This window comes from Sturnira hondurensis, unplaced genomic scaffold (assembly GCF_014824575.4).
Source record: "Sturnira hondurensis isolate 20B ecotype Veracruz unplaced genomic scaffold, ASM1482457v3 Scaffold0021555, whole genome shotgun sequence".
Classification (NCBI taxonomy): Eukaryota; Metazoa; Chordata; class Mammalia; order Chiroptera; family Phyllostomidae; genus Sturnira; species Sturnira hondurensis.
In genome coordinates this window covers 3333400-3348805 of record NW_028094186.1, presented here as the reverse complement: position 1 = coordinate 3348805, position 15406 = coordinate 3333400, and the positions used below count along the sequence as shown (strand labels likewise).

The window sequence follows — 15406 nt, the reverse complement described above, 5'->3', positions numbered from 1 at the left end:
AGAAACATCAATGTATGCTTGCCTCTCATGTGTCCCCTACTGGGGACCTAACCTGCAACCCAGGCATGTGCCCTGACTGGGAATCGAACTGGTGACCCTTTGCTTCACAGGCCCGTGCTCAATCCACTGAGCTACACCAGCCAGGGCAAGATGTATTTATTTTTGAAGAGGGGAAGGGAAGGAGAAAGAGGAAAATATCAATGTTTGTTTGCTTCTCTAGCGCCCCCTACTGGGCACCTATTCCGCAATTCAGGCATGTGCCCTCACTGGGAATTGAACCAGTGATCCTTTGGTTTGAAGGCCCTTGCTCAGTCCACTGAGCCACACCAGCCAGGGTCCATGCTTTCTTTATTAAATAAAAATTTTTACTGTGAATATACTTTCATAGTGCAAAGTAACCATATAAAAAAGGTCTTTTTTTCCCAGACAAAGAAGGCCTGATTGTAAATTGCTTTATGTAGTGAACTTGGCACTGCCCTAGGCACATGGCTGAAGGGGTTAATAAGACAGATCAGGTTCTACTTTTTGACTTAGAACTTCATATAAGGAACAGTGCCAAGTTTAGATGGTCACATACTCACTGCGATCACTCACATCAGCCCGTTGAGCATATTAGTAAAGTCCTTTAATAACCTTGTGCTCCTTTGTTCTCATTTTGCAGTGACGTGTATCTCTCATCAAGAGACCGACAGATACTTGATTGGCATTTTGCAAACCTTGAGTTTGCTAATGCCACACCTCTCTCTACGCTCTCCCTTAAACACTGGGATCAGGTAAAAAAAATTATCACTTATTTGGTGTATGCCTTGAAAAGGGCTCTTAAGCTAAACTTTGTATGTGTGCTTTTAAACAGCTTTATTAAGGAAGATAATTTACATACAATAAAGTTCACCCACTTTCAGTGAACAGTTTAGCTTTGCCAAACTATATAGCCACAAACCACCACAACAGTCCAGAAGAGAACATTTCACCATCATTAAAGGTTCTCTTGCCCTTTTGAGGCTCATCATTCTTGTGTGTGTCAGTATTTTGTTCCTTTTTATTGTTTAGTTGTCCGCTATATGGATGTGTCACAGATGGGCCTTTCACTGGTACATGTGGGCCGTTTCCCTGTCTGGCTGTGACTGACTGAAGCTGGTATGAGCGTGAAACTGGTTTGTGTCTTTCTCTTGGGTAAATATCTAGGAATCAAATTTCTGAATCTTATGGAAAGTAGTTTTTACAAAGCTTTATAAGAAACTTCTGAACTGTTTTTCGAACTGCGTTCCCACCCACCAGCAGCGTAGGAGCTCCGGTTGCCCCACATCCTCATCCTCAGCCCTTCGTGCTGCTGTTTCTGGTGCGTCAGCTGTTCTGACTCCCCTCGTGGTTTTCCTGTGCGTTTCCCTGGACTTGACCATTCATATGTCAGTTCTTTGATGAAAAGTCTTTTCCTATCTTTTGTCCATTTGAAAAATCTGGTTGTCCTCTTGTTAAATTGTTAAAGAACATAATGAGAGTTCATTATGTTCTTAAATTCTGGATACAACTGATTTGTCAGATTCATGTTTTGCAAATATTTTTTACTGGATTACAGCTTGCCTTTTGTAAAGTTTTCTAAATGGCATCTTTCAAAGAGCAAAAGTTTTCAATTTTATGAAGTTCTATTTTACTAACTTTGAGGCTTTGTGTTTTTTGTAAAATCCTGAAATATTTTTGTCTAAACAGAGGTTGCAAAGATTTTTCTTCGTTTTTTTTTTTATGAAGCTTTATGGACTTTGCTCTTATGTTAGGTCTGTGATCCATTTTGAGTTAATTTTTGTGTATAATTAGAGGTGAGTGTAGGATTCATATTTTCCTATATGGTTATCTAATTAATTATTCTAACACAGTCCTTTTTCTCCATCTGTCTTGGCACCTTTGTTGAAAACCAGTGAACATGTGTGAGTCTGTGTACGATTACTTTCCTTTTATCCATATTACACTGTCACACTGTTTTGATTATTGTTGCTCTGTAATATGCCTTGAAATCTGGTAATGTAAGTTCTCCAACTTTGTTCTTTTAAAATTGATTTGCCTATTTTTGGTCTTCTGTATTTCCAGAAAAATTTACAATTGGTTTATCAATTTCTAATAAAAATAACTTCTGAGATTTTTATTGGGATTGCGTTGAATCTGTAGATCAACTTGAGGGGGGTAGTCCCCTTCATGTTGTCTTCTTACCCTTGAACATGATTCAATCTTTTGTCACATCATTAAGTGTGGTGAGGGCGGTTTACCTTTGAACTGGTGAGAACTCAGTTTATTCTATCTATCTATCTATGATTTTATTTATTTATTTATCTTTAGAGGGGAAGGAGAGAGGGAGAGAAACATCAATGTATGGTTGCCTTTTGTGCATCCCCTGCTGGGAGTTGGCCTGCAGGGAACTGGACTACAACCCAGGCATGTGCCCTGACTGGGAATCGAACCGCGATCCTCTGGTTCGCAGGCCCGCGCGCAATCCACTGAGCTACACCAGCCAGGGCTTATTTTACATTTTCTTAATAAGATTATTTTGACTCGTAATCTTTAGAATATACCTTGGTGTTCTTTAGTATTTGAATTACAGTGAGGATTGGATTTGTTAGTTCCTAGTTTCTTTGTGGTTTTGCATGTAAATACTAAATTAGACCCTTCCAAGTAACTGACCTGTCATTGGAGTTTCAGACTGTGTACATTTGTTACTGTGTTGTGTGGGTGGTTTGAACAGGGCCCTGGGGCACTGAGGAGCAGTGAGGCTTCTGCTGCCGGCCAGTATTTTTCTCTCATTCCTAAGAAGTGCGGTACGTTTTCTCCAGGAGTTTCTTGAAATTGGAAATACTGTGTAGCCTCAAAAGTTTCTCTGTATAAAAGAATTTCCAGTAAATTCAAAGAAATAACATCGTTGGGCCCTGACCAGCATAACTCAGTGGGTTGGGGGTTGTCCTGCAAAGTGGAAGGTCGCTGATTTGATTCCTGGTCAGGGCACCAGCCTGGGCTATGGGCCAGGTCCCCAGATGGGGGCGCTGGAGAGAAAATGTTTCTCTTCCCACTTATCTCCCTCCCTCCCCTTCTTTCTGAAAGTAAGCAAATAAATAAATAAATAAATAAAATTTAAGAAAATTATTTAGGGAATTCTTTGAGGTCAGATCTTGACTTTACTATATTAACGGCCTTGGGCCAATTTTTATAACTCTAGATAGCCTTCTATACTTAAACTGTCTCTAGCTTTGGAGTCTTCCTCAACTTTAAAACCTGTAAGTTTAAGGAATAAAAACTGATTTTGCTCTTAGGTGAAAGAAGAAGATGCAATCAGGATAGCGATTCTGATATCCCACTGAGTCTGTAATGCGTTCAAAAACCAAACGAAAAAATAGATGTGTAATCGTGTGGATTTACTAACGCAGCTCCCTTCCCTCTTCCATCACTCATGAATAGTCTGGACCTGGTGTAAAAAACTCTACCTCAGAGAAGAAGAAACTGCCCTGGTTTCACTGCCCAGAGAGAGCCGTTGTGGGCATGCCTGGGCGTGCATTCTGACATTTTTTTCCTTCCCCTTCAGTTTCCCGGGGCATCTGAGACTGAGCACGGGGCGATTGTTCTTTCACTTCTGCCTTAGTGTGCCGACAGTTTCCACCAACGGGTGCTTTTAGTGTTATTTTACAGAACTCAGTAAAAGGCGTAAGTTAGATTAAGACAATGTGAAAACAGGCCCTTTTCGCTCCTGTGTAGGATGATGACTTCGAGTTCACCGGCAGCCACCTGACAGTGAGGAACGGCTACTCCTGCGTGCCTGTGGCTTTAGCAGAAGGCCTGGATATTAAGTTGAACACGGCGGTTCGGCAGGTCCGCTACACGGCCTCAGGTATGTCCTCTGTGCTGCGGAGAGAAACCTTCAACTCCGAAACACACTCCTGATTTTTTATTGAGTTTGACCTCTAGAAAAAGTGTTGGGTCATTTCCTGATAGAATGTCTTATAAACTACAACTCCGAATTGAAAAGTTTGCGTTTACAGAAGGATTGAGCCCATAGAGAATTTGGAAGTTCCAGCCTCGTCATTGTGTAAACCGGAAAGTTGAGGTAGTTTTAATTTCCAAATTGTGCATGGACTTAAATACCAGAATTTGGGCCCCTAGGTGTCCAGTGGATCTACTCCTGTTACTTCACCATCTTGCATCTCAGCCTTCAGATCCACACTGGCCTCTCCTGTTCACGTGGATGAACAGCTCAGGCTACTTTCTAGTCCTGAGTGTGGTCCTGCTACTAAGTTGACTTCAGACTGCCCCGTTCCTGTGGCGGGAGCTCGGTGCTCGTTATTGCTGGTTTCAGGCCCATTTGGTACGGAGTGCAGAGAACCTGTTGTCCGCCCGCCTTTGGAATTAATGACCCGACCTCCTTATGGTGACTGGCCACCCCCTCTCTGAGGGCCCTCGTGATAAATGCTGGTGTGGCACTGCTTTGCCCTCCAGGGCCCCTGTCCTAGAGTTTCCGAGATCACCACAGGTATTTTTTTAAAACCGCTGAAACAGATTTCCATTTAAACTCTCTTCTGAGGCAGCTTTTAACTGACGGTGCTGAGAAGATCTGCAGCCTTGAAACAGCCCTTTGGGTGCCGGGGACGCACAGCGAGAGTGGCTCTGGGGGCCTTTTCTCTAATCCGCGACCACGGCAAACGGCCATGTACTGAGATCTCGTACTCATCTGAACTATTTACGTGCACAGATAGGCACTCACTGAAGAAAAAATGCAGCACAAATGAGGATACATGACGTTAACTTTTGCAGTGCCTTTTCTGTGGTCAACTCTGAGCCCATGGATTCTCAAGAATGGCAGTCCCCACGGTTCAGAGCCGCATCCTTAGGTTTATGCTGCCGGCTTCCGGTGCCATTTTCTCCTGGTCCTTCGGAGAGCGAGCACCTGCCCACGGCGGAGGAGGTGTTGGTTCTACTGGGACAGACATTGTACTCTGAATTTTGGTCTGAATTTACTTAGCTTTGGTAAACGATCAGGTCCTTTTATTCATTCGTCCAGAAGGTCACAGTGTACCAGAAAGGTAAGCTTAGTAGTGCATTGGTGAAGATAAAGACGGAAGTTGAGTATCAGAGTGTGAATCCTGGCACTTACTACCCTTGTTACTTCATTTCTGCCTCAGTTTTCTTCTATGAAAAATGGGTAGAACTGACCTCATAGACTTGGACAAGGGATGAACTGGGATGGCGTACGCAGCCTGCTGTGCACTGAGTGTTCTGCGCCCTTCGCTGTGCCGTTCCCGCCACCAGTAAAGCCTTTTCCCTCCAACCCCTTTAGGGTGTGAAGTAATAGCTGTGAACACGCGCTCCACAAGCCAGACGTTCATTTACAAGTGTGACGCGGTTCTCTGCACCCTCCCCTTGGGGGTGTTGAAGCAGCAGCCACCGGCTGTTCAGTTTGTGCCGCCTCTTCCTGAGTGGAAAACGTCCGCGGTCCAGAGGATGGGGTTCGGCAACCTGAACAAGGTAACCTGCCCTCGCACCCCTCGTGCCCCTGCCAAATCCAGTCTGCCTGCCTCTGCTCAGACAGGAGGGGTCCTCGTACCTGTCGCTGTGCTCTCAGCGTTGCTGTGGGTGAGGCCTGTCCATTCCCTCCCTTCGTCGCCTAATTATACATAAAGTAGTCCTGAGGACTTCATGTTCTGGGGCCGCTTTACAAACCCAGGCCGATGAAAAGAGAGCTTAAATGTCGTCGTCCTAAGTGATGCATTCGTGGTAGGGATTTCAAGGCTTCAAGGCTTATGTTAAGAGCAGATTAGAAGGAATTTAAACAAGGTCTGAAGAAGAAGTACTTCCTGCCGAGGCACAGCTGCGCCTAAAGCTGCAGCCCCGCAGGGCCCTCACCCGCCCGGCGCTCCCTCTCTGGCAGGTGGTGCTGTGTTTCGACCGGGTGTTCTGGGACCCGAGTGTCAATCTGTTCGGGCACGTCGGCAGCACGACTGCCAGCCGGGGCGAGCTTTTCCTCTTCTGGAACCTCTATAAAGGTAAGTGCTGTCCAGTTGTAGTTTTTCTCATGTCCTTACAAGAGTAGAGAATGAGGAGTATTCTGGTTTTTCTCACATAGATATATGTCTTGATTTTTCATTCACTCAACAAGCAAAATCCCTTATTGGTGCCAGGGGCACAGGGAGGGGGGGAACCTGCCTTCAGGGAGCGCACAGCTGACTGCGGGGACACAGGAGTCAGGCAGGCTCGGGACAGAGCAGTAAGTGCCGGGTTTTGCCATGTATCGTGCGTTCCCGCATACGGTGCACACCCACGTTTTGGGGTCCAAACATCCAGGAAAAAAACATTTCATTTTAAGTTTTTAAATTCAATTATTTATTTATATTTAGAAACAAAACCAATTCTCATTGCAGGGTATTATTTTGCATATGGATATTGTTACAGCTTTCTAAAGTTACACTTTTAACACAAAAGCATAAAGGAATTACAAACATTTATATAGCTATGGAATTAGTACTACCCATGTATGATGCACATCCTTATTTTTCCCTCAGAAATTTGGGTTAAAAAGTGTGCATTATATATGGCAAAATACGGTAGATAACAGGGTGGCAGCCTGAGTGCTTCTCAGGAAAGTAAAAGGAAGAGTCGACCTGACCAGGAGGAGGGACAAGCCCCAGGAGGCTTTCTGGAGGAGTCTGTGTTCTGTGTTCTCAGTCTTGGACGTGACTTGTCCTAGAGTGTCTGATCGCTTCACTTAGAATGTGTTTACGAAACTCCTGTCTTCTGTTGCACGTTCTTCCACGTTGGGATTGCTCTGAGTCCTATACAGAGGTTAAAAAAGTGTATTTGGGCCCTACCTCGTCGCAGGAAAAGAATGTCTGACATGTGCAGCAGTCAGATATTCTGCACTGTCCGAGGCGCCACCTCAGCGGTGCAGACGCCCATTATTTCCGTCACTCCTCACTGCCTGCCGCCGGACCATCCTTCCCCTGCCTGGGCCACCGATCCACAGAGGCCGCCCTCATTCCCTGAGCACACAGCTTCCTGACGTCCGAGTGCCCTTCCCTTTCCCCCCCCAGGCCACCGAGTCCTGTCCGTGCCAGCCTCCCTGCCTCTGCCCTGTTGGCGTCCCTCCTGTCTGCTCCGCACCTCCCAGTTCAGGCCCCTCTCCCCTCTCAGCTGTTCAGTCACCAGCAGCCACTAACTGCCCCCTGCTTCTCTCTGTGAGGGCTTTTCGTTGCGGACATTCCTAAGAAGGCCCAGCCCATCTGGCCCTCCTCTGCCTCAGCCTCCTCACTGTTCATCCCTCTTACCCCATCCACTCCCTGGGCGCCGGGCGCCCTTGCCGCCCCCCAGGATCCTGGAATGCACCTTGCTGTTTTCTGCTTCAGGGCCCCTGACCTGAAGTACTGTACTTGGAGTGTTTTTTTCTTCTTCCTTCCCAGCGTGGCTTACTCTGTCCTTCAGGTCCTCACCTAAATGTCACTGTTTCAAAGAGGACTCCCAAGATACACATACCTCCACTGCTTCTACATTCTCTGCCTTTTCTCTGCGTCCTGTATTTTCCTTCAGTAGCTTCTGTTACAGTTCATAATTATATATCTGTGGTTACTTATTTTGAGTGTCTCTTTATCTACGGACTATATAGTCTAGTTCATAGCACTTACACCCCAGCATCTACTCCTGTGCCTGTCACATACGTCTGCTGCATGAGTGTTTATCAGATGGGTGAGTCGAGGTGGTGATGGGCTTGGTGGGGCCTGGGTTGGCTAAAAGGGCGACCCTTGTCATGGGCTGTCTGCAGTGGTCAGAGCTAAGAATTCTTTGCCTCAATGGGATACTTAGTAGTTTTCTTTCGTTAACAAGGTATGAAGTTACATCTTCTGGACTTCCGTGTTCTGCGGAGTTCTAAGCCACGAAGTCCATGAGTCACACTTCACTTACTAAAGTTTGCCTTCTCCCTTCTGGGGGTAGATTTCAAGTTGCTGTGCCAGAAACAGCTTATCTCTGGCACAAGTAGTGCGTGGTCTAGCCACTGTCCGTCAGACTTCAGAGCACTAAGAATACTGCGCGTCCTTGGTTGAAGTCTGTGGGAAAACCCTGGAATTGTCCTTTCTGTTCCCCTAGCTCCAATACTGTTGGCCCTGGTGGCAGGAGAAGCTGCTGGCATCATGGAAAACATAAGTGATGATGTGATTGTGGGCCGATGCCTGGCCATTCTCAAAGGGATCTTTGGTAGCAGTGCAGTGCCCCAGGTGAGTGAGTGGGCAGGGGCAAGCGGGACTGCTGGGGTGTGGGCCGAGGCAGGGTTTGACATAGTCTGTTAAGTTGCAGCACAGTGCTTGGTCAGGACACTTTCGGCCAGAATTGAAAAGGGTGTATAGATTTACATGAATGCTAATGTTTGGAGTTCGTGCCATAAGTGTGGGATTCAGAAAGTCTTGGTTGCCTTTGTCTGCTTGCCTGTTATCTCTGCTTTTGGAATCATACCTCCATCCCACCCCACCTGTCTGTCGGTCAAAGCGGCCGGACTCCTTCGGGGAAGTCTTCATAGAATCTCTTGAGACTTTTTTCTACGCTTTAGGCCTACTGACACACAGACCCTTACGATTCCTTTGAGAAGAGGCATATTAATGCTGCATGTGAACTTGTAGAAGAGAATTTAGGACAAGTTCTAGGTAGATCTGTGGATTCGTGGACAAGGGTACAACTTGGAGGCTTCCTTGCATTCTGAAGGCATTTTCTGTTACACATTTTAAAGCAGCAGCGTTCACCACTGGGCTCACTCTCGGGTCTGTTGCCTCTCCAGCTCTCTCACTTGTGTCCCCCCTCACCATGGCTTTTCCACTTTTCAGAGATTACTGGTTGTCCTTGGCCTTTAGTGATAACTTCTGCTCGTGGGTTTTTCTTCAGCCCAAGGAAACGGTGGTGTCTCGCTGGCGTGCTGACCCCTGGGCCCGGGGCTCCTATTCCTATGTAGCTGCAGGATCGTCTGGAAATGACTACGATTTAATGGCCCAGCCGATCACTCCTGGCCCCTCCATTCCCGGCGCCCCACAGGTGAGGAACCGACAGGCTGTACCTGGGCTTATGGGAAGGAGCCAGTGTTCAGGATCGCAGGGTAAAAAATGCCTCTGTTTCAGATTTACTCCTGTCCTTGGACCCTTTGAGATAATGCAGAGCAGAGGAACGAGGTCGGGGCGGGCGGGGCGGGGGGGGGCCGTGTCATTGGGGGGCAGTGTCGTGTTCCTCGGGACCCTGTGGCAAGGGAGGCCCATCTGCACCGAGAGGCGAATGCTTTCCAAGTCAGAGCAGGTGCTGCGTTCTCCATGGTTCAGAGCGATGAGGACCCACCCCACCCCCTGCTCGGTGGTACTGCATGAAGCAAAGGGAGCTTGAGAAACTGGGTGTCCCCCAGAGTTAAACCTGTACGTAAGAACAGAGGCGGTGAAGCATCACTACAACTACAGCTGGGCTAAGCTGTACCTTCCCTTTCCTACTCCTGTCAGTTGTAAGAAAATGCCTACTGAGGAGGGAGACCCTTTTTGGTAAAATGGTGGGAAAGGGCAGAGGGTGGGGGAGTCAGCTTCAAAGGCCAACAGGAATTTGGCTGTTCAGACAGAAGAATGGAGGTGTATTTGCAACCTGATTCTCTCTCAATATTTCTTTCCTGAAATAGCCAATTCCAAGACTCTTCTTTGCTGGAGAACATACAATCCGTAACTACCCAGCCACAGTCCATGGTGCTCTGCTGAGTGGGCTTCGAGAAGCAGGAAGGATTGCAGACCAGTTCTTGGGAGCCATGTACACCCTGCCCCGACAGGCCACCCCGGGGGTCCCTGCACAGCAGTCACCAAGCATATGAGACAGACAGATCCGGAGAGAAGAGGCCGATCCATGTATGTGTCCTTTGCTGTGTAAGCGAAGTTCTTCTAGCAATACTAGATTCCTGAAAAACTCGCCCTGGCACCTGGGCTCCCGATCAGCCGATGAAGTCCATGCTGGCCAGGTGGCCAGGCGAGGTTTCTCTGGTGTTGATGGCGGTGTTGCCTGCCTTGCGTGACTTAGAGCTAGAGAGGAAGGCACTTACCCATTCATGTGGTGGCGTGTGTTCGTCATAAAGACTGAAGCAGATAAGCACTATGAGAGAACATCTTAGTTTCTTGGTGTGTGATAGTTTTTTTAAAAAATATTTTGAGAATAAACTTCATATAAAATTAGTCTTATCTTTTTTATTCCTGTGCCCTTATGGTTAGAGCTGTATACAAGACAGTGGCGCCACTCCTTTAGAGATGCTAATTTTACCCATGTTCCCCGGAGGAGGAAGTCTGCATAAAGGGGGAAATGGTTTGGTCAGGTCAGAAGATGGGCTGAGGGGGGCCCTATAGAAGCCACGGGCTTCCTTGAATGTGGGGCTAGACTTCCCCAGTGGGGGTGTGAGGTGACCGTGTGCCAGAGGTCTGAAGCAGCAGGTCACATATATGGATATTGGGCAACTTTGAATTCTCAAGGTAAAACACAGCATGAAGTTTGCATGGGCCTCTGGCAGAACTTTCTGGCTTTATTCTCCAGATTTCCCCCAGGGGCGTGTGCTTCGGCTTCTGGCAGCTGTCTGTGTCCTCGGCCCGTGGCCCTGCCCTCCCACCTAAAAGCACAGCACTCCCATCTCTGCTTCCCGGTACCACCGCCTTGTGTTCCGTAGGTCCTTCTTGTCTCCCTCTGGTGGGGATACTTGTGACTTCATTTCAGACCCGCCCAGATCTCCCCCACCATAAAGTCCTTTGTCACATACGCATCTGCGAAGTCCCTTTTGCCACATAAGGAACAGTGTGTCTATTGCTTCTTCCCAAGGGCCCTTAACAGACTAAATGCACGTGTCATTTGCTTCTGGGAATTAGATTTTACTTTTATCAGTCAGTCCTTCCCTAAGTGAGGTTTTATGTGCATTGGTGGTCTGGCTGGAGAGGGCTTTTCTCCTCATCGTGAAGTGACAGCAGCGGGGAAATTCTGCACACCAGGGTTAGGGTGGTGGTGTAACTGAGGTACCAGTGAGCACAGCATATGGTGAAAGTGGGTGGGCTGTGGAGCCCAGCTCTGCAAATAATTAATATTGTGAGCTTGGGCCAGGGAAGGGGCATCACGATGTTTGATCGAGTGGTAAGTGCAGTGCTTTTAAGTTTGTTTTTTAAATGCAATAGATGGCATAGGCAGCTTGAGACCATTGTTTTGTGTGTGACAACAAAGCCTAAAAATAAAATGTACCAAAAAAATAAGAGCTACATAATTCTAACTCCAATTCAGCTTGGCTTCTAGGCATGTCCTTGACTAAGCCTCGGCTGTTCCCAGTCTTTAGAGCACTGGTAGTTGACTGAGAATTTGAAAGTGAAATATACTAGCTGTACCGGTGCACAGGGAACCACTGTATGCAGAGATGGCACCAACAGAAACAGCATTACTGACTCACACACAGAGCACATGGAAACTAGGGAGCTTTATTGGTTACATATTGTGCTGCAGAGCCAACAGACAGCATTAGAGCCAGAGGATACATGCAGACAGGCAGCTTCAACTACACATGCACCCAAGGAGCCCTGAGTCACTGCTCATGGCTTTGCCCTGGTTTCCAGCAGCAGGGTCTGGCCTCCTTGGTCCCGTGCCTGGAGCAGGAATGTAGAAGCTGCTGCACCTGGACTCCAAGGGGCAGGGGTGAGACCCGAGCACCTGCCTGAGCAAGTAAGTGTGGAACACATACTGACGCCCCTTAGTAAAAGGGGCCTATAATGTATTAACAGTTTTTGAGGGCTACTTCCCTAGCCCTCCCAATCTTTAAAATACAAAAAATAGACTTTATTCTCTTAAAAATACATTCCATTCAGTACATGTTCTGAGCTGTGAAGCAGCAGGAAAATAGGGCCCCTTTCCTATGATCTTGGTTGTGAGGCTTTGAGGAGAACCCTGTTCCCCACTCGGGGTATTCAAGAGATAATCCCTAAGAGTAGCTCTTTCTAAGCAGTCTTAGAAAAAAACCACGCCAACAAAGGCAGCTGGGGACTGGGCCAGAGGCTGGGTCCCTGTTCCTTTACTGGGAAGTGGTAGCACTTGGCACTCACCCATTATAATGTAAAGAACTGAAACTGCCCCAGGATGACAAGTCCAAGATCAATACAGACCCTCTCATACCCCACAAGAGAGGGTTTACGTGCAAGCTTGCCTGTGGCCAAGGTCGGAGTCCACAGCTCCCCCTGCAAATCCCTTTAACCCACATTGTAACTGTTTTCATTGCTGCTCAAAGCAAAAACAGCCATGGTTTCCTCTTGCCTACCATCCCTGCAGCTTTCCCGTTTTTCATATCAGAATGGTAAGGGACAGGTGAACGAGCAGCTCCTGGCATTTAGCTCTCCTTCCTCCAACCAGGCAGCTGGAGTTGCCAGGCCCCCCCAACTTCACCAGGACCCTCCCCCAACCACCCACCTGCCAGTAAAACTTAGGAGAGTTTGAGCCAAGCTGCAGAAAAGGCTTGTCATAAAAGTGGGCTTATTGGCTGGGACAGGGAATATTTGGCTTTATTAGACAACTATTCAACTACCAGGTCTCCCCTTTTTTTGGATGTTCCTTCCAGGACCCCTGATGGTGAGGCCCAGGTCCAGCCGGTCTCACCTAGGTTGCTTTTCAGAAACGTGCCTCCCTACTTTGGAATCTGAGAGCCAGCCTTGCCAGTCATTGGAAGCCCAGGGTGACTGAGCATCCAGCCTTCATGGGCTATTACAAGTGGTGTTTTCTGCAATGCTGAGGACATTTTTTTTAAAATGTGTTCTATAGAGGTTCTAGGAAGTGTGCAGATGAAACAATATCCTGAAATAACATAATCAAACCCTATTGCACTCAGATTGTAAGATAGCAGCCCCAGCAGGAGGGCACACGATGGTCCCGCCTCCCAGAGCATTATGGGGAGCGGCAGATGTTGATGCTGCTGAAATGTGGGAAGATCCAGACTTTGGCACCAGGAGCTACAGCACCAGAATCCAGGGCTCCGATGCCCAATGATGAGAGTCATCAGCGAGCTTTTCGAAGGCATGGCTTGGCACCCTTCTGTTCCCACCAGTAGAGAAGAGCCACAGACTTTTTTCCTCTCCAGAGGTCGATTTCCTTGGACTGTCAGGGTTGCCAGCCAGTGGAAAACAGCAGGGAGGCTGAGTGAGAGGCTGCAGCCTCGAACAAGCCAGTGTCTGGCCAGTGACCCAGGAGAAGCAGTAGAGGAGGTTTTGAAAACAGCATCTGCAGTTGAATGTCTGAGGCAGCAATGTGAAGGGAAGGCAAGCCACAGGACAACACCCTTAGGTTGGCAAAACTCCAGAAAATGGGAATGTGAGCAACCATCCCTGTCTGCGGAAGTAAGGTAGGCCCCCCCCCCCCCCCCCGCCCCCAGGACTGCCAAGTCTGTCCCGTGCAGACGAGGCAGGATGCACACTGGTTCCCACGCTGAGTAGAGGCAGAGGAAGTGACTCAAGCAGCACAGGAGCGGGAGGCACACCCACTTGTGCTATTGAACATGGAAGCCAGGAAATACCACATGGCGGTGGGCAAGGCATTGGTGCCATGAAAGGGCCACAGAGACCGTTAATCTGACCCCTTCCCTTTACAGACTGGAAAAATGAGGCCAAAGGCAGCTTCTCTGAGCTCCAACTCATGACGTAGAAAGGGCTCATAAAAGCTGTCAAAGGCAGTGAGGAGGACACATTCCCCAGATCTGTTTGGATGGCACTTCCCAATGAGAATCACCTCTCCGCAGTGGGATGATGGAAACAGGAATCTCAGACCGCCAGATTTAGGCCCCTTCGGAACCAGCTTTTTGAAAGAACTAGTTTCACAGACAGGGATGCCGTGGCGAAGCACGGCGCCATGAAGGAGACCCAGCTTTCCTGACTCCTGCTCCACCGCTCTTTCACTGCGAAGGGGATCCCTTCTTCGAATCAAGAGAATGCTACAAAGAAAGCAGGGTCAAGATTACAAGTTCTTTTTAACTCCCCCATGTGAATGGTATGAAGTAAACTAATCGATTTTTATTTACGTGGCTTCCTGAAAAGTTTGCTGCTTTTTGGAATAATTGCATACATCTGGGGCCCCTGACGGGCATGTGCTGCCTTTCCTCCCGTGAAGTCAGGGCTGGCAGAAGTCACGGGCCCACTTCCGCAGGGATGCGTCAGCCTGGTAAAGTGCGATACCTCCCCCATGGGAGATGGAGGAGGAGGAACAAAGTCCGTGCCTTTCATGGAACTATTGCTTTGTGGAGTGGGTGAAGGGAAGCGCTTCTTCCTGTCCCCTTTCCCCTTTGCTGGGCGCTTCCTAGAAGGCAGAGTATGCTGGGTCAGGCCCAGTTTAGTCTGGGAATATTCCAAAGGTGGAGAAACAGCATGAAGTCTCCAGCCACAGGAGAGGAGCAGGCAATGCCAGCAGCATACTGGTGCCCAAGGAAGGAGATGCATGAGGTTTGTGCATTTCCAGGTGCCTTTGGAAGGTGAGCTGAGAGCTGGGGTTGGGGGAGAGAGGATGTCATTCCAATAAGTGGGCGGGTACCCATGTACTCTGCCCCCAGAAAACAGTGGTTAGCAAGGGGCCCAGTCAGAGAAGTTTCAATTTAAAGTGTAGTCCCATAATCCATTAGAGGCAGCACAAATGTCTTCAGTAAGTCTGAGGAACTCCAAAGGGGCAAGAAATGGAAGCCCCTGAAAGGAGCTGATGGCAGGTAAGTCTTAATGTAGGTACTTAGGCCCCTAGGGCAGACAAGGAGCCAACTGGATGTGGTAAGGAGACTGAGAAATCAGGCTATTAACCACAAGGAAGGGGCTACAGTTGTACAGTGGGGATATAAGGAGTTTCTATCATTCCCTATTTGGGGACCAGAGTGGCCCATTCTACCTGGGGGACAGGACAGGGACAAGGAGGTCTCATGCATCAATCAGGGAAGCCTGGGTGACTGTCCAGCTTATAGTTTCTGATCCCCTCTGGCCAACTGGCAGAAATGACCTGAGCCACAGCCTGGCTCCCTGCCAGTCTCCCAGCCAAGGCCTGGTGTCTTGCCTGGTACTGGCCTGGGATCCCACCTTCATGGGAAGGGCAGGTGGGAGAGCTGAGAAGCGGAGCAGAGGCAACGCCAGCTCAGTTTTCCTCCGCACAGGGCCTGGTTGGCCGTATCCGTTCCTCAGCCTGTGCTTGCCCAGGCTCTGCCATCCCCTGCTTCACAGGCAGTTCAGAACGTTCCAGGGAGTTGTGCAGCCGCCTGTAGACGCCGTGTATGCAGTCGTCATCTGCCTCCTGCGCCAAGAAATGACAACAACAGTGAGCTGTGGAGGACGACACAGTGAGGGATGGGGCTACCCTCACTTTACACCCCAGAGGTCCACTCGGCCTGACAGAGGGAGGTGCCGCA

At 48.5% G+C, this 15406-nt stretch overlaps 2 protein-coding genes across 5 annotated transcripts in view; one reads left to right on the top strand and one right to left on the bottom strand.

Annotated features, from left to right (window-relative positions):
* KDM1A (lysine demethylase 1A) overlaps window positions 1-10155 on the top strand; it is a 55700-nt gene extending 45545 nt beyond the window's left edge. For both annotated transcript variants that reach the window (XM_037032950.1, XM_037032949.1), the window contains 7 exons: window positions 662-773; window positions 3733-3865; window positions 5309-5496; window positions 5900-6014; window positions 8107-8234; window positions 8893-9039; window positions 9659-10155. In XM_037032950.1, coding sequence (XP_036888845.1) covers window positions 662-773; window positions 3733-3865; window positions 5309-5496; window positions 5900-6014; window positions 8107-8234; window positions 8893-9039; window positions 9659-9844 — 1009 coding nt within the window. In that variant the 3' untranslated portion in view covers window positions 9845-10155. The remainder of the gene's footprint in view (window positions 1-661; window positions 774-3732; window positions 3866-5308; window positions 5497-5899; window positions 6015-8106; window positions 8235-8892; window positions 9040-9658) is intronic.
* Window positions 10156-10893: 738 nt separating this feature from the next.
* LUZP1 (leucine zipper protein 1) overlaps window positions 10894-15406 on the bottom strand; it is an 84900-nt gene continuing 80387 nt past the window's right edge. For all 3 annotated transcript variants that reach the window (XM_037032708.1, XM_037032707.1, XM_037032710.1), the window contains exon 4: window positions 10894-15291. In XM_037032708.1, the coding sequence (XP_036888603.1) occupies window positions 15136-15291 (156 nt within the window). In that variant the 3' untranslated portion in view covers window positions 10894-15135. The remainder of the gene's footprint in view (window positions 15292-15406) is intronic.